At 43.3% G+C, this 16,049-nt stretch overlaps 1 protein-coding gene across 1 annotated transcript in view; it reads right to left on the reverse strand.

Annotated features, from left to right (window-relative positions):
• Nucleotides 1-16,049, reverse strand: part of Uggt (UDP-glucose-glycoprotein glucosyltransferase) — a 159,105-nt gene that overhangs the window by 62,581 nt on the left and 80,475 nt on the right. Inside the window, exons 5-13 of the mRNA XM_089546007.1 lie at nucleotides 14,021-14,136; nucleotides 11,812-12,004; nucleotides 10,808-10,904; nucleotides 8,284-8,359; nucleotides 6,613-6,713; nucleotides 5,875-6,035; nucleotides 4,018-4,173; nucleotides 3,163-3,249; nucleotides 617-736 (exon numbers count right to left, since the gene is read on the reverse strand). Of these exons, the coding sequence (XP_089402133.1) occupies nucleotides 617-736; nucleotides 3,163-3,249; nucleotides 4,018-4,173; nucleotides 5,875-6,035; nucleotides 6,613-6,713; nucleotides 8,284-8,359; nucleotides 10,808-10,904; nucleotides 11,812-12,004; nucleotides 14,021-14,136 (1,107 nt within the window). The remainder of the gene's footprint in view (nucleotides 1-616; nucleotides 737-3,162; nucleotides 3,250-4,017; nucleotides 4,174-5,874; nucleotides 6,036-6,612; nucleotides 6,714-8,283; nucleotides 8,360-10,807; nucleotides 10,905-11,811; nucleotides 12,005-14,020; nucleotides 14,137-16,049) is intronic.

Raw genomic sequence — 16,049 nt, forward strand, 5'->3', positions numbered from 1 at the left:
ATATACTAATGGAATGGCCTTCCACATGACATCGCCACAATCACCCTGGACATCCACATTTCAAATCTGTATGACACCCATAGTTAACAATGAAAAGATATGTGTGCATTACCCAAACCTTATCCGATGTCCACAAAGTTGGGGGTATTTATGGTATCAAAGCGAAGTGATCGAATCGTTTCTTTATCATTTCACTTCATTTCAACCCACAAACCAGAGTGCCCCAAGAGCCCAAATGGCAAAGAATCAAGAAGTAGCTATAGTGCCGCTGGTTTTGGCTGCCTTCTCACACAACCTGAAATGAACTTAGATGTGATGCATAAGTTTGCCTGGTGAAACTGAAAGAACAAGAGAAAAGAAACTCAATTATAGATTACTTACCATTCACGTGGTAACAGTACATGCTTACTAACCTCTTGTGCACCAATACAATGACAGATAAGCAGCTGCACTCAAAACACAACACAGTGAGCTTAATCCACTAGGGGACAGCTTCTTCTCATTCATGGCTAACATAAACTTGTGCAAGTCACAAGTCAGAAGATTAACAGCAATGACCAAGAGTCCGGCAGGCAAAAAATGGTGATGACACATGATGACAAGTGGTGAGACTCACCAGGTTGTACATGTTCTTGCGCACGTGCCTCAGCATGCCGGGGTAGGTGGGCCGCAGCATGTCCTGGACACTGCTTGGCCAGCTGCGGTAGGCCGAGTCAGTCTCAATGTCGTTGATGTACTGCAGGGAGAAGAACAAGGGGTTGAGGCCATCCCTCAGCAAAGCATCTTCCTGCGCTAGTTGGTGCATGTCACAAAGCAAAACACTACATGCAAATGGGACATGGATGTGTACAAAGGAGCTATAAGCTGCACCAGTTCATAATAGAGAGTTTTAGTATAGCGTACGTAGACATATGCAAAGGCATAGCGTACGCTATAAAATAGCGTCATTCGTACTGCGCATGCGCCAAATGCTATTTCAAACCGAGGTTTTACGTATGCTATTTTTCGAATTTAGCGTGCACGCTCTTGCGTACGCCAGGAAAAATAGTGTTGCCAACATGGCGGCGCCCACGTCGCCTGCTTCAGAGAGAAATTGTCAATGTTATTGGGTTTTTAGGCGTATTCATTGCCTTTAAATGGTACACGTGATTATCGCTTTGCCTCCTCTCGCCGACAGCTGAAGGAATGACTGATAAACTTGCCCTATTTTGGATCCTGCGTAACAATTCCGCCGTTGCTAACCCTAACAAAACACCGCAGATTGTGGATTGGCTTCATTTGAATTTTTACGCCAACGTAGTCATAGCCTTGCCAAAAGCCATGACTGGTCGTGGCTGGCCCGCCGCAGTGCTCGTACCACGTGTTGGTGCTGACATCGGCGCAGTGCTCGTAGCATGACTCATTTGGGGACACCATGCAACCGGCTGTCTACGTGATACAACTTGAATAAGCTGGGCCAATGCCTTGGCTAAGCGCGAAAAATATGACACAAAATATTTTTACATTATAACACTCGATGGCGCCACTGCGGCCTTGGCTATCGTTGCATTCGGGTTGTTGTACGGTAAACTAGAAGTGCTCTTGCGACTTCCACACTAACATCCCGCTAAGTGCTTGCGTATAACGTACGTAAGCGCTCATACGCTATACTAAAAGTCTCTAATCTCAGAGAAAACAAACAGTGTCTGTACGAAAATGCACGAATTACACAATCTGACTACAAACAAAAAAATAGAAACAAGAACTGCAATCAGACTCAAGCACTCAGATGTATACAATGCTGAGAACTGCATGAAAGTAGCAGTTCTTTGGTGCACACAGACTACTGCGGCCACCACTGTACCACCAGTGAAATCAAGCTAAGCCAATCCAAGCACACACACCCTATTTTCATAAAATTTTTGAGAAAAAAAAATTCACTCCTAATGCAAATGCGATATAATTGTGAAATGCCTACCAAGAACCTTCTCTGGTCTGATCTTATATTTTCAAAGTTTTGTGACTACTAAAATAATTCAAATTTCCGCATAGTTAGAACCATATGACTTGGTCCATTCATTCTCCAGTGTGGTCTATCTAATTATTCAAAACATGAATCAGTTATGCCACCAAAAATTACAGGATTCCACCTAAGTCTGCTTAAGAGCGAAAATGCGAGAGCCTTTCCCCGCCCTCTTTTTCACCCTCTATTTTTTGTTTAATTTCAATATTTTTTTTTACTTTTGTTTTTATGTTATTTTATTTTCGTTTTCAGATTACTGCAGGGACCTGCACTGGAGCATTGTAAAAGCAAAACATCCACATACTATATTGGCGCCATGGATATTCTGATGTCCAAGTGCCATATCGACGTCCGTGGCTATTGCAAAGCCTAAGTGTGTTTCTGGCGTTTAATGAATCAACTAATTACTCCAAATCAACCAAATTTAGAATTTAGCGTGATTTTTTCCCCCAATACCTCATGCACTCAAACTTTTTTTCATATATCTTTACAGAACAACATAAACGTGGAGACAAAATTTGCGGACACTTTTTGATGACGCATATTAATCAACGCTCTCGCATTAATCATTCGAACTAGGCGTTGCCCCACCTGGGCACACAGCCAAGAGGGCAGAGTACCCGTGGCACACCTGCAAAATTGGGCTGCCTCTTCAGAAACATGGAAAAGCAAGAAACTGGCAAAAATAGCGTGCAGTGCAAGAGGAGAGGTGGGGAGGCAGCTCTGTCTTCATGTTATAATTTCAATGTGAGTGCAAGTTCGGTGTTTGGCTGGTATAGAAACTTCCATAGCATTTCTTGGCGGCCTGCCTCAAGAAGAGTCACGCTGTCATGAATAAATCCATGAAACCTCATCTTCCTGGCATTCCTGCACCTCCCCATGATGGAGAGAGAGCCACTTTTCCCTCTAGGTAATTTTAAGAAACTCTGTGACCTAAATGCATTTCCTTTCTGAGTAATGTCCATAGATCTTAATTGTTTGGGCACATGTCTGATACTTATAGCATTTATTCTCATGACATATGGTTAAACAGTGAACAACAAAGTGGTGAGAGAAAATCTGCTGAAATCAGGCCTCTTCAGTGTAGCAAAGGGCAATTCGGCACTGAAATGCATTCACCGCTATCTAAACGGTAGGCGGCAAATGTAACGCTGACTCACCAGCACCGCAGAGTCCCTGATGTCAACTCCATATTCCTGCTTGTTGTTCACGAGGTCCACCTTCACCAGGCGTGGAATGAGGTCTTTCTGCGGGTGAACCACATGCACGTCCTCTTTCTTACACAGCACTGACACCATGGCACAAGTTCCTGTTTGGGCCACCAGGGAGAGACATCAGACGGTGTGCAACCCTCTCACAAAATATGGGTAAGATCCCTGCCTAACTATGTTGAAATGTAGTCGGGTAGGAATGGTGAACAAGTATACATTAGGTGGAAGTATGGGCTAACCAAGAAAAAAAAAAATCAATTTGCTCACGTTTACATACAAATAAAAAAATAACAATAATGCTGCAGAGTCATTACCCCCCCCTGGTAATCCACAAGCTTTATCAGTAATTTCATTTGCTATTAGAAACAGCTGATGAAATATCCCAATTACAGGACACTGGTGCCTAAACCAACTGAATGCTATTTCTTGCTGGTAATTAAGCATAAATATATAAATTCCCTGACAGTAAGTGGGCGCAGCGCATTGGCATAAGATGATGCCATGAGTTAAAGTATGCACTCTGCTACTCCATTGTGGCACATGCACCACCTTGTTTCATTACAAACATCATAAAGCCCACATTTCATGGCAAGTAACTTTCTTGGAATGTATTCCTACTAGTATATTTATTGCTATGTATCATAGTGACAACTCATCATCATGCTCAGCCCTTAAACACCATGCGTCTGCAGGAGTCAAAAACTAAGTGAACGCAGGATGCATGGCAACATAACTGAGAAAAAGAGAGCAATGAAAAGTACTACAGCCATGAGGGCTGCACTGCAGCACTGGCTGAATGCTCACGGGAATGCCAATGTTGTGGAGGCCCTCGAGCAGGCGCGTCTCCTGCTTGAGGCTCTGCAGCAGGCTGAAGAGGTCAACGACCTCCACATCGTAGTACAGGCCGTTGAGGAACAGGGCCCCGTCTGTGGGCTCCAGGCTCAGCAGCTGGGCAAAAGTCTGCACCACCACCCCCCAAGACGGCACAGCTGTGACATCTGACGCAATGCCTATACTCACAGCACAGGACAGAAACAAAGCACCACAGGAAGGACTCAACCTGCTGCCACAGCAGCAAAGTGCCTGCGGCCAAGAACAAGCAAGCCCGAAGGACCCCGCAGCCGGTGACATAACAGCAAAAAATATTCATGGAGAACACCTTACATACAAGGTGCTTGAAACTTTACCTACGATCTACTGCACAAACACTTAACCATGGCCATACACTATATGTGCACTCACAAAAATATGATATATATTCCCAACACGATGATTCTAAACTGAATTTGCACCACAACTACTCATGCCATGATTATTTTTTTTTCTGTATGTGTGGATGTGTGTGGTGAAATCCACACCAAAAAGTGCATCTTAATCAACAGACACTACTAAAAACACGGTCAGTTCATGCAAAATGCAGTTCGAAATGAGTGAACAGGAACAAGAGGACCCTTTCGCTATTATGTGTGCACAGCAAATGTTCAACAGCTATAAAATCAAATGTCATACCAGCATCTTTAAGAATAAGCAATTACTGCAATCTTCCGATCTGAGAGTAAATGAGAACACATAGCAAGAAGAGCAAAAAAATATAATAGCTAACAAACCTACACTACGGCTTAGTTAAAGCATTTGGCGAGAGCCTTCATTGGTCGCGTTTGACAACTTGCATAATTCTGTAAGCCAGCTTAACGAAAAAGATGGTTTCCAACAAAAAACTCTCGTTCACAGACTCATTTACACTCCCTGTTAGCCCACAACGAGGGCTAGTGCAAGAAGAGATGCTTTGGCTCCTTTATTAAATATATTCTTTTTTGACAAGAAGAAGGCTTGCTCTCTCAAAAAAATTTCATTGACAATTTTAGAATTTTTACAGTTGTGAAGTTTAAAATTGTTAAATATTAATTTTGAAACGTAAATTCAAATTTATATTTTATTATGGATTTAAATTTACATTTGAAATTCTAATGGTTTAATTTTCAGTGACCTAAATTTATAGTTTAAAGGTATAAAACTTTTAAAATAACTTTTTAAAAGTTATAAATAAATAAATAAAATCTGCATAATTTAAAATTTAAATTACACTTTCAATTTAAAAAAAAAATTAGAATTTCTATTCAAACTGAACTTAAATTTGGCAGAGAAAATAGCCACACCACCGCCCACTGATAAGGACTCAGCTTCACCAACAGTTCAGGGGGGCTCCCATTAACAGCCCTTGCCGTAAAAGCAAACACTGTGCCAAACAGGTGAAGTTCAGTGTGCCTATAATGAAAAAGTCTGTCATGAAATGATGCTGGACACATAGCACGCACAGCAGTTCCACCAGCTGCGCTATTTGAAAGGAAGGTATGTACTATCAGCGTCAATTGAAACGCGAACAAGCCAATTGAAACGCGAACACCACAACTCGCAGATATTATACTAGGGAGGCAAAATACATGAGCAGTTGATTTTTCCATCGAAGCCGAAAAGACCGCTCTTCTGAAATGTTAATAGCCCACGCCTGTATTTCACCTCCATCCTCTAATATGCTTGATTTTTTGTGCTCGCGTTTCAGGTGTTTTGTTCGCATTTCATTTGACGCTGATAGTACATGATGCACGTGTCACACAATGACAACCTAAGAAATTAAAACTGGATGACGAAAAGAGATCTCACATGTTGGTTTCGCTCCACCTCCTTCTTGAGCTCCTGGTCCACGGCTATGTTCACGAGAGAGCGTGCCTGTGAGGGGAAGTTCTGCGAGGTGTCACGCATGATGCGCAGCGCATCCTCTGGGGGTGCCAGCAGGATTTTCTGGGCAGCCTGCAGGCTCAGCTCTGCAAAGGGGCAACACAGGTACAGGTTCATGAGCATCCAAACACCACTGCAAAGACATTGCAGGTTTGCAAGGGCATGCAGACAGATCTTCAGCTCCCTGACAAACAGTACTGCTCTGAGACAAGAAGCCACTAACATGATTTATAAATGGCAAGAGCCGCTTTGACCTCCTCGATGAAAAATTTAATACCAAAGAACAACACAAAGCTTGGGTGCCCCCCAGCAAAAATGTTCTAAGCATGCTTTCTACGGCAGCAGCCGATAATAATGGTACAGCAAAGTTCAAAATCAGTCATTCAAGCTGAAGTCATTTGCACCTTTTGTCCAATTGTACATGGACAATTAAAACAGCTTTCAGAACACGCTTAATTTTCTGTCAGTGGCAGGCACGACAAACGAAATAAGCTGCAGGAATAACCTCAGCTCAATAACATAAGCTGCATCGCATGTGCCCGCACACGTTTAACAAAGACATGGAATACTGCAAGCAAAGAAGAAAGTCCATGAAAATAAGCGCTGACTGCTGAGAACAAACTGCGAAGAGCAGCTGGTGTAAATAAAGAGAGGACATTGCACCTTGCAGTTCCCAGACCTTCAGGGCAGCCAGCTCATTTCCAGAGTCACTCAGGTGGGCCTTGAGTCGGTTCAGCTGATCCTTTTTGTCGGGATAAAGCTCTCTTGAAGCACAAAGGAAAAAAAAAGGCATTGTGATGCACAGTGCAACAGATCTGTATACTACTACACCATGTAGGAGGACAAGTTGTTTTTTCACATAACAAGAGGATAAGAAATAGGCAAAATGCAGGAATCATTAAACGAATACACGCTGGACTCCCGTTACAGCGAACTCTGTTAAGCTGTACTCTCTGATAAACTGCATAATTTTAAGACCTTTATTTTAGTTCCCCACATATACAATGCTTAGTAAATATCTAACACAAGCCACCTGACTTGCACATGTTGCTCAACATCAAGTCGCGCAGTACCACACCTACTAGCCTCCCATAGTAACAAGCACCTGAAAGGTTTCTATGAGTCTGTTGCACTGTACGAGAAGAGAATGCAAGAAGCAGCATGGGTAGCCCAAAACAACTGCAGCGCACAATTCAACAAGCTCGAGCATGCAGCATAAAGAGAATGATGCTGATCTGCACAGTTAGCTTTTTGTGCAACATGCAGTTTGGCGCATTCCATTCTTTTGACAGAGCAAGAGCTTTTTCAGGGACACAACGGCTGTGAGCATTTTTTTAGCATTAAGTGGTGTCCTCCTGTGTAACAAAACAGCAATCATTTTAGAATGGGCTAAAGCTCACGAAAATCGAATGGCTCGCTACAAGTGGTGAGAGTGATTTCTGAAAACTTCTTTTGATTGCTTAACAAATGTTTTCAAGCAAACCATCCTCACTCATTCTTTTCTTATTACTGGTCAACTATTAACGCCTATTTGTTCTCACACAATGTGGTTTTCCAAAACCACCTATGAAGCTCAGAACCTCATGAGCTCAACACATTTACAAGATCCCATTATGTTCACCGTATGCAAAGCAGCCAACTCAAAGCAATGAGAGAGACGAGAAATTGCAGAGCCTTAATTGCAATAGCATCATTCTTGTGAGCTCCTGAGTACACAAAAAAACTAAAGGCACCAAAGAAAATAAACAACATCCCAACCAAATAAAAAGCGATGCTCATTGCTGCTCCTTCTTTCCCAAAGATTTTTTACAAATGTGTTAACCAGCACTGAGATTTAACTGCTCAAGAGAACCTCAGCTTATAAAAAACAATGACTGATCTGCCAACAGAGGAGAAAAACAGCTTTTTGGAGTGTTTCTACAGAGCCAGACAACGGCAGGTTGGAATTTCCAGCCACCTGGATTTTAGCAGGCTACCTAGCATGCAGGAATAAATCTTAATGAAATCATTGTGCACCACAACAGGTGATGGAGGAAGTTCTCCAGACTAAAATTCATGAAACTAATCAACAGTTTCCCCAACCCAAGGCTCTAGTAGTTGTTGGTTCAACAACACCTAGCATTTTGTGGTCTCAAGTATAGCTGGATTACTGTCTTTTGCAATTCCTTTTAATATGCAAAGAGGGTTTCATAATAAACTGTCATATTTGCAGGGCCCTTTGCGCTGTATTTCTATATAGCGGAATCAGCAATGCAACGTGTGCTTCACAAACACCAGCATATGAAGGCACAAATTCAGAAGACACAATGATAAATGCATCAAGGATCAACTCACTTCAACTTTTTGAAGTCAAACCCTTCAACGTTCTCAGCCTTTTCAGTTTCCTCAGAGTCCACTACATTTTTTTCCTCTGCAAATAAATAAAATAATATTCACGCCTTAATTGACATGTTTTCATCAGTCTACAATGTCCACTAAATGTACATGCAGTTGTCACAAAGGCCAAGGCCAGTCAAGCACAAGCATGGACACAAGGCACTAGCGAAGCTTGAAGGATAGGGATAGCTCAAGTGAGTTGTATTAGGTGCTCAGTTGTATTAGGAGCTCAGTTGTATTAGGTGCCCTTAAGCTGACTGAAGCCTAATCCCTAGCTTTTGTGTGACTTGAATATTTGTTCACAGACCGCACTGGAAAGCAAAGAAAACAATTCTGCCACATGCGCCCGCAAGATGAGATGGCCTTAGCACAAGATCCCTTGCATACCTGACAAAAGTAGAAAGCACTTAGTTTTCAGTTGCCAGTTCCATGCAAATGGTAATTTTCTAAGCCAATTTTACTGACTTTGCATGCAGAAAGAATTCTTCAAATAGTTTAATGTATTACAAATTTGATTTCTTTTATTCAAAAGTATGCCAAGAAAGTAAAAAGTGAGAAACTCTACAACAGTGCTTCAATGCAATCAAACAGTGTCGTCATGACTTGGTCAAGAATTTGCCAAGCTATTTCCTGAAAAACATTGCCTATTTAGACCTCTGCTAAAGATGACACCAAGTGGAACAACATTATAAGTACATGTGCTTTAAAAAATGATACTAAAGCAGTCGGTATAGTTCTGTCTGTCTGCATAAAAGCAGAGACCAGAGAAGTGCACTATATCTTGCAATCAAAGGCACCAATACAATAATTATGAAGAGGGCCTTTCAAGTGACCATTTTGTCCTGCATCAACAATAAGTTTTCAAAAACCAAGAAAGTTATCTGCAACAACATGATTTCGGTTATCAAAATAGAAACACAGTGATAATTACTAGCAAGTCTCTTGCTAGTTACACAATCAACAGGAACCAAATAAAAAATTAACACAACAGTTTTTATATATATATGAAAAGTGATTCACAAAGGTTAAGGACTGTTCACACGTGAAAATTCCGCCAAGAGAAAAATCCTTTTCTATATTGAACAGCCCATCCTGAACGAAAACAATCTCCTTTCTAGCGGTCCAACCACAAGCAAGGGACTGTCTAGCAAAGCATTCAGACTGCAAGGATAAAGGTTCGTACATCCTACCAAATATCTGCAATGGCATGTGAACAATCGCCATACAAGAAGCACATACCGAAAGGCAGCCATGGTCATAACCACATGAGCTAATTGAAGTCAACTGAATGCATTTTTTATTAACGACCTTCCTAGATATTTTTGTACGCTTTTTTTACTCATTAAAGTATGAAGAGAAATTATTATATAACAGAACAGCAAACCAAAAACTTTGAGAAACCTTGAATAAGAATATTCAGGCAGTTATTACTCAGTGCATGAATTATAGAAGTGCTAAAAGAACATATTTTTTAGAAAGGAATCACAGTCACAAATTTACTTGTGCTCCAGCTCTAACAAAATCTCAACTGTAATGCATATCCCCATTTCTTACTTCCATCAGAGGTGCAACCAATAGTTTTGTGCGCAAACATCACCTTGATGTTGTGCATGATCATAAAATGACCCCAATGCAAACCACTCTGGTTTTGAACATTAAAGGTGCACTGAAGAGGATTCTGAACTTGTCTTTTTGCCGCGGGAACTCGATCTGCACGTTCCTAGCATTCTTAGAAACTACGACTTATTGCCCTCTGTGGCCGATTTCCCAAATTAAATCGAATTAACGTCCGGCTCCCGCCTTTATTTTTTTAATTCTGCCTCGTACGGTGGGCGCAGTTGACCAACGTGTGGAGTGCCTTTCAGCCAGCTCCGTGGAGGCTTTGCTTTCGCTTCATTTTGTTTTTTAGGTTTCCATGAATAATTAGTTTCATTCACAGATAATAAAGCCGCAAAAAAAGCCCGCAGAAGTAAAAATATGCGCGGACTATTTGCTACTACGGACTACTACGTATTACTCCGCCGATGGCAGAGCGGCAAGCCACCACGGGACTGGGTGAAAGGCGCTCCACGCGTTTGTCGACTCCGCCCACCATACACGGGCGAATTTAAAAAAAAAAGGCGAGAGCCGGACGTTAATTCGATTTAATTATGGAAATCGGCCACACAGGGCAATAAATCAAAGTCTCTAAGAAAGCTCGGAATGTGTAGATCGAGTTCTCGCGGCAAAAAGACAAGTTCAGATTCCTCTTCAGCGCACCTTTAAGGTCACAGCTCAAGGTAATGGCAGCCTTTTTTTGGACCCCACAGATAAAGAAGGTTTGTCCTGGGAAACCAAGCAACCTGTCAAGTATTACTAGCGCACATTTATGAAAGCAAGTGCTAGAAATCTAGCAACCACAAGCCTAGACAAAATTAAATGTTAGAAGCAAGCAACGTTCAGAAACAGGCAAGATGAGAAGAAACGCATCCCCTAGAGTCACCTTTGACCTTGGTGTCGTCTTGAGCCTTGTATTCTGTGCTCTTAATGGCAAGCTCCACGCCATACCCTGAAAGCCGAACCTTGTTGGAGCTGGGGTTCTGACAAAGAGATACATGAAAAAAGTAAACAAGAAGTTATACACATAATAGGCACCAATATGCTCTACACATACACATACAACACAAATGAAGAAGGTAAAGGAAACGACATATTAACAAGTTTGACCTGCGCTGAATAACTTCACAAACCAGATCAGCTGTTACGCACAAGTTGATGTAATTTATATCTGTCTTAACGTAAAAAGGCAAAGTAAAAATTTTGGCCTGTATTTCACCCTCATGAAACCTAAATACAAGGATATACAGATAGGACATTGAATACATCATCATAGACTATTTGCTCTGGCCCTCGCAATGATAAATGTCCCCAGCAGCTGACAACTTTCTACAACAATCCAAGTGTTCATTCCCCTCATTCAACCCTACACCAAAAATGTTCTCCACGCAGGCTGCTCTGGCTTGTGTAATTGAATGCTTTCTTATCACTGGTCTTTTATTATTTCCTATTAGCCAAATGTGTAGCTCACTGTGGCTCCATTCAGTGTGTACACGTGCATTTCAAATCTTTATGACTGCCGCTGCGAGCAGCAACTAGAGAAAAAGACGGCAGTGTCCAAAATCAGCAAGCTACAGTGTAAGTGACTGTAGAACATTAAGCAGCAATCGGAGAGAACTTTCCAGCTGGCTAGCAGAGGAAAAGTGCTGGCCGTGGACCAGATTCAGCAACAAGACAGTCAGAGAGCTGAGTGTCAAGTGTGAGAGTAGGTGAGTGTGGGCATGAAAAAAAGATTTAATCTTTTCCTTTAAGTCTCGTTAGCCTTTGTTTTGCTTTACTACAATGAGTTAGGTTTTTTCCATCCCAAGTGAGATACAACACCTGGCAGTTCCATACAGCCACACCCCTTCACTGCCCTGAAACTCCTTCTTCAAGCTCGAATGGGCTCACCCTGACAAAATGGCGCAGCACGTAGCTGATCTCCCTGAGCTTGGCCCGCTCCTCGAGTTCCTCGTGGAAGCGCCTGAATCCTGGCGCCCCAAGGTCACCGTGAAGGATGACCACGGGCCTCTGTTGCTGCTGGCTCGTAGTAGTGGCAGCACCGCCATAGAAGTGGTCCACCTTGAATGTGTACAGCTTAGCACTGCAACGGACCATGTGCAACATTTACCCCAAACTGGCAAGAGCCCATTCACAAACAGCACTGCACTTGCACTGACTTAGCAGTGAAACACCAGTAACCTGACGCCAAATAAAAGTGCTCCATGGTTTTACCCACGAAGCAGAGTTAAAGTCTAGATTAGAGGTTATCAAACTGGGTTCCGTGGGCAGCTTGCTACACGAACACCCGCACTAACCTGTCCCCCCTTTTCTGGGGCACATCTGGTGGGCATGTGCGAAGCAGACACAGTGCCTCGTTTGTTGGAGCTCATTTCAGAGCGTTAGCTCTTCTTAGCTGGTTCCTCAGTTTTGTGCCGTCGGCGTCGGTGCCGTCCACAGCACAGACCTTGGCAGCACGCCAAGATGCTGCGCGCCAGCAACGGCACCTCGTGTTTACGTTTTGACGGGAGCGCCGGCGACGGTTGCTCGCCCGGCGAACTTGGCAGCGTGCCAAGACACCGCTGCGCACAGCTGCGCCCAGCTGTACCAGTGCGTGTTGTTTAAACGCCGGCTAGATGGAGTAGAAGGGGTATGGCACGCAGGGCAACGCGTGCTATGCGCGATCGTCCGCGTGGCTACAGAAAGTGTGGGCCGCACCGCTGAGCTAGCCTAGCCAATACAAAAAAAAAAAAAAAAGCAGGCACGTCTCATCGGGTGTTACCTTGGACGATTCGATGGCGCACGTCGGCGGCGCCGGGGCGAAGTTTTGCCGCCGGCGAGCCCATCTTCGCCGGAGGGCCAATATATGTCAAAATTAAAACAAAAAACAAAAAACGTAGACTCCGCGCTGATACCGAAGCGGGGAGCGACAGATAGCCATTGAAAGCCGAACAAGGCGTCACTTGATTGCGTGCGCAGCCCACCCAGTCAAGTGCGCGAATGGGGACGGTTTATCTTCTGACTGCAGTTTTCTGCGCTTTTCCTTGGGTTCAGTGAGATATGGGCAACGGATAAAGAACTGATTGCTGAAAGCTTGGTTTATGCTTCGGTTTATAGAGGGTTTACCGCCCCAAAGCGACTCAGGCTATGAAGAACGCCGTAGTGAAGGGTTCCGGAAATTGCGACCACCTGGGGTTCTTTACGTGACCGATTGTGGGAGAAGGGTTCCTTGGCACATGCTGAGGGCTGTCGGGGCTCCTTGAGGCAAAAAAAAAAGTTTGAGAACCCTGATCTAGACAACTGCTGCAATAAAGTAGGTTCCTTTCTCCACATAAAAATGATTGCAATGCCGCGGCTTGATTGCATGGTAAAACAATGCAAACAAACACTCGGAAGATTTTTTTTCCCTTTTTCAAATGAATAAAGTTCTCTATTACGTCCTGTGCACCTAGCCTTATTAGGCTCCATGCTTAGCAGTAACGGAGAACGAAAATGCGTCAAAGGCTGTAGCTGCACAGAACTAATCAGTTATAGTCAGGTACAACTTAAGTCTGCAGTGAAGCTCCACCCACATTCAGGACCGCCGCACATAATTCCTCCACGGCAAAAAAGTAGTCCGCTGTTAAAACTTGTCTTTTTGTTACTTGAACAAGAAGCTAATCATAAGAAAAAAAATTATACGCTCTAGAATTTCGATACCTGGTTTGTTTAACATAGTCAAACGTTAAAAAGATGATTTCATCCACTATTGTGATTGGCCAGCGGAGCAATACAGTACGCGAGGACCATGGCCCAGAGTTAGCAACTGCTGTTCTTTTTTTTTTTTAAGTTGTATCCTACTATAGTTAAACTGAAGAAAAACTGACAGCAAGTTGATCAGTGAGCTTCACAGATGTATTCGAACACGAATAACGGCAGAATCCTCATGGTGTACCCAAAACAACCAAGAAATCAATTATGAACGCGCTGTTTAAAACAGCTTTGTTTGTCATTTCCCTTTTTGTCCCTTTATCAGATCACCTCAAGCTCATGCCTGTCTCTTTTCCCGTTTGACATAAACACACAGGCACTCAGGCAACACACGTATACATGCACCCATAGACAAAGGAAGCGTCCTCACGTCTTGTCCCTGTTCCTCAGTGCCTCGTCCAATTTATCGAGACTGCAGATGGCTCCGCCTCCCTGCACCTCGATGACAAACTCACACTCCTCGGGGAAACCCTTGTCCTGAGCAGCCTGCACACAGTGCGGGAGATGCAGCAGAGACATGAGGCACACGAAAAGCACTGGCAATGCAAGTAAGCAAGCAAGCTAAAGGAAGAAAAAGACACTTCACTGTTGTTAACAACCAGCCGTGCTTCAGCCGTGCCAGTGGTGACGTCACCTGTCCCACAGAGGCAGTCAAAGTGGTGCGGAAAACGCTTTCGCCTCTACGCACTTTAGACAGTCAAAGTGCCCCCTGAATTTTTTTAAGGTAAACACGGACGACCAGAAAGCAGACTGAACCCAATGTGACACAAACAACAAAACGTGCATTACTTCGAGTCCAACAGTCCTGACCGTGATAGATGTGAGATAATTCCAAATTGTGTTATCACGTTCAGGTTCGCCAGCACTGAGTGAAGTAACAGCATTTTAGCTGTGATAACTACTTAGGGTATTTTGTGCGTTACCTGTACCTAACAAAAATATATCCTGTTCAGGTGAAATAACAGACTAAATGTGCACCAAACACGAAAAAGCAGTGAGCATTAAGGCAGCATGCCTACACAAGCAGGGTATTCGTAACTTTTGTGACTTTCAGCATAAAATATGAGCAGTGGTAAGCAGAATGCACAATCTGAATCAATGAACAAAAAATGAGAACAGGATTACACAAAACAAGATCACAAGAGGATTACATACAGGAAGCAAATGTGAATGTGACAACACAAGTCCCAGTCATCACAGGTTGTGAGTGCAGTACCAGAAGAGGCAAGTACAAATGTACTGCATGCAAAGAGAATCTGATGACACCGGCAAATGAAAACATAACTGAGGCTACGTTGCAACCAACTGGTTTTATTTCAAACGCAAAAAAAGCGAAACCATCCTTCCTGCAGAAGCAAATTGGCATTTATCATCCCTGGAAAGATATTAACTTAAAACAAACTGAACAGAACAAAGCACACAAATTAAGCCGTTGTGGACAGATACTAAAACTTAGTTGGAGGAAGCTGCTTTTTCCTTCGTCATTTTTTTTGTAACTTTTTTGTAATGTAACTCCGCCAATTACATTGAATAGGGAATATTGCGGAGCAAACAACTGCGCCAGATTCAATAAAGGCAGGTTCAGGTGTCTGCCGAGATATGTGACACAGATATTGCACCATTTCCTTTCCTCAAAAACCAATTTACCAATTTACCAATTTTAGTTTTTAAACAGGCATGCCTTACCAACGGGCCTAAAAACAAGGGTGGATTTAAAGGTCACCCCCAGCGGGGCAGTTATAAAGGGGGAAATGAGATCTGCACAAGTTTAGCACCACTATATATGTCTGCCAGTTACAGTAAGCAATACTGCATCTTTCAATGCTGTGCTGTGAGAACATAGACAAAATAAGATGCGGATACAAATCCGTTTTCTTTCTCAGTCTGCCTACAAACAGTGCGCGAGTTGGGGAAAGACCCATAGCGCTTCTTTTAGCCTGTTTACATTCACTGGCGCGAACAGCGCACAAGAGCCGCGCCGTATAACGGACCACCGAGCGCGGCGGCAAAGGTGTCAGATGCCTCCAGAAGGGCAGTTGGGCACATCCGGCTCGCTTGAGGAAAGTGCTGCGTCGTCTTGTTGGCCCCTGGTTGCACATGCTGTGCAGGGCATTACGCAATCGCGAGGCAAGGTGCGTGAAGTGAAGCGAGAAAGCGTGATATCGATGTAAACGAATAGAGAAGCCGAAAAGTGATGTCGCACTGATGTGAGGTTGAAGCCGCAGTTTGTGTGTTTTCCTTTTAGGTGTTGAGAGAGGTTCGAATGGAACCACCGTTGAGGGGACCGTCCTGGAACGAAGTGGGCATACCCCATGCTCAAATAGTCGTGGAAAGGTGAGGAAAGGTGAGGCACTGCGTGATGCTATATATACGCAGCAAATGTTTCCTGTCCAAAAACA

The sequence above is a fragment of the Amblyomma mixtum genome, chromosome 5 (genome assembly GCF_055824585.1).
Source record: "Amblyomma mixtum isolate Tamu chromosome 5, ASM5582458v1, whole genome shotgun sequence".
Taxonomy (NCBI): Eukaryota; Metazoa; Arthropoda; class Arachnida; order Ixodida; family Ixodidae; genus Amblyomma; species Amblyomma mixtum.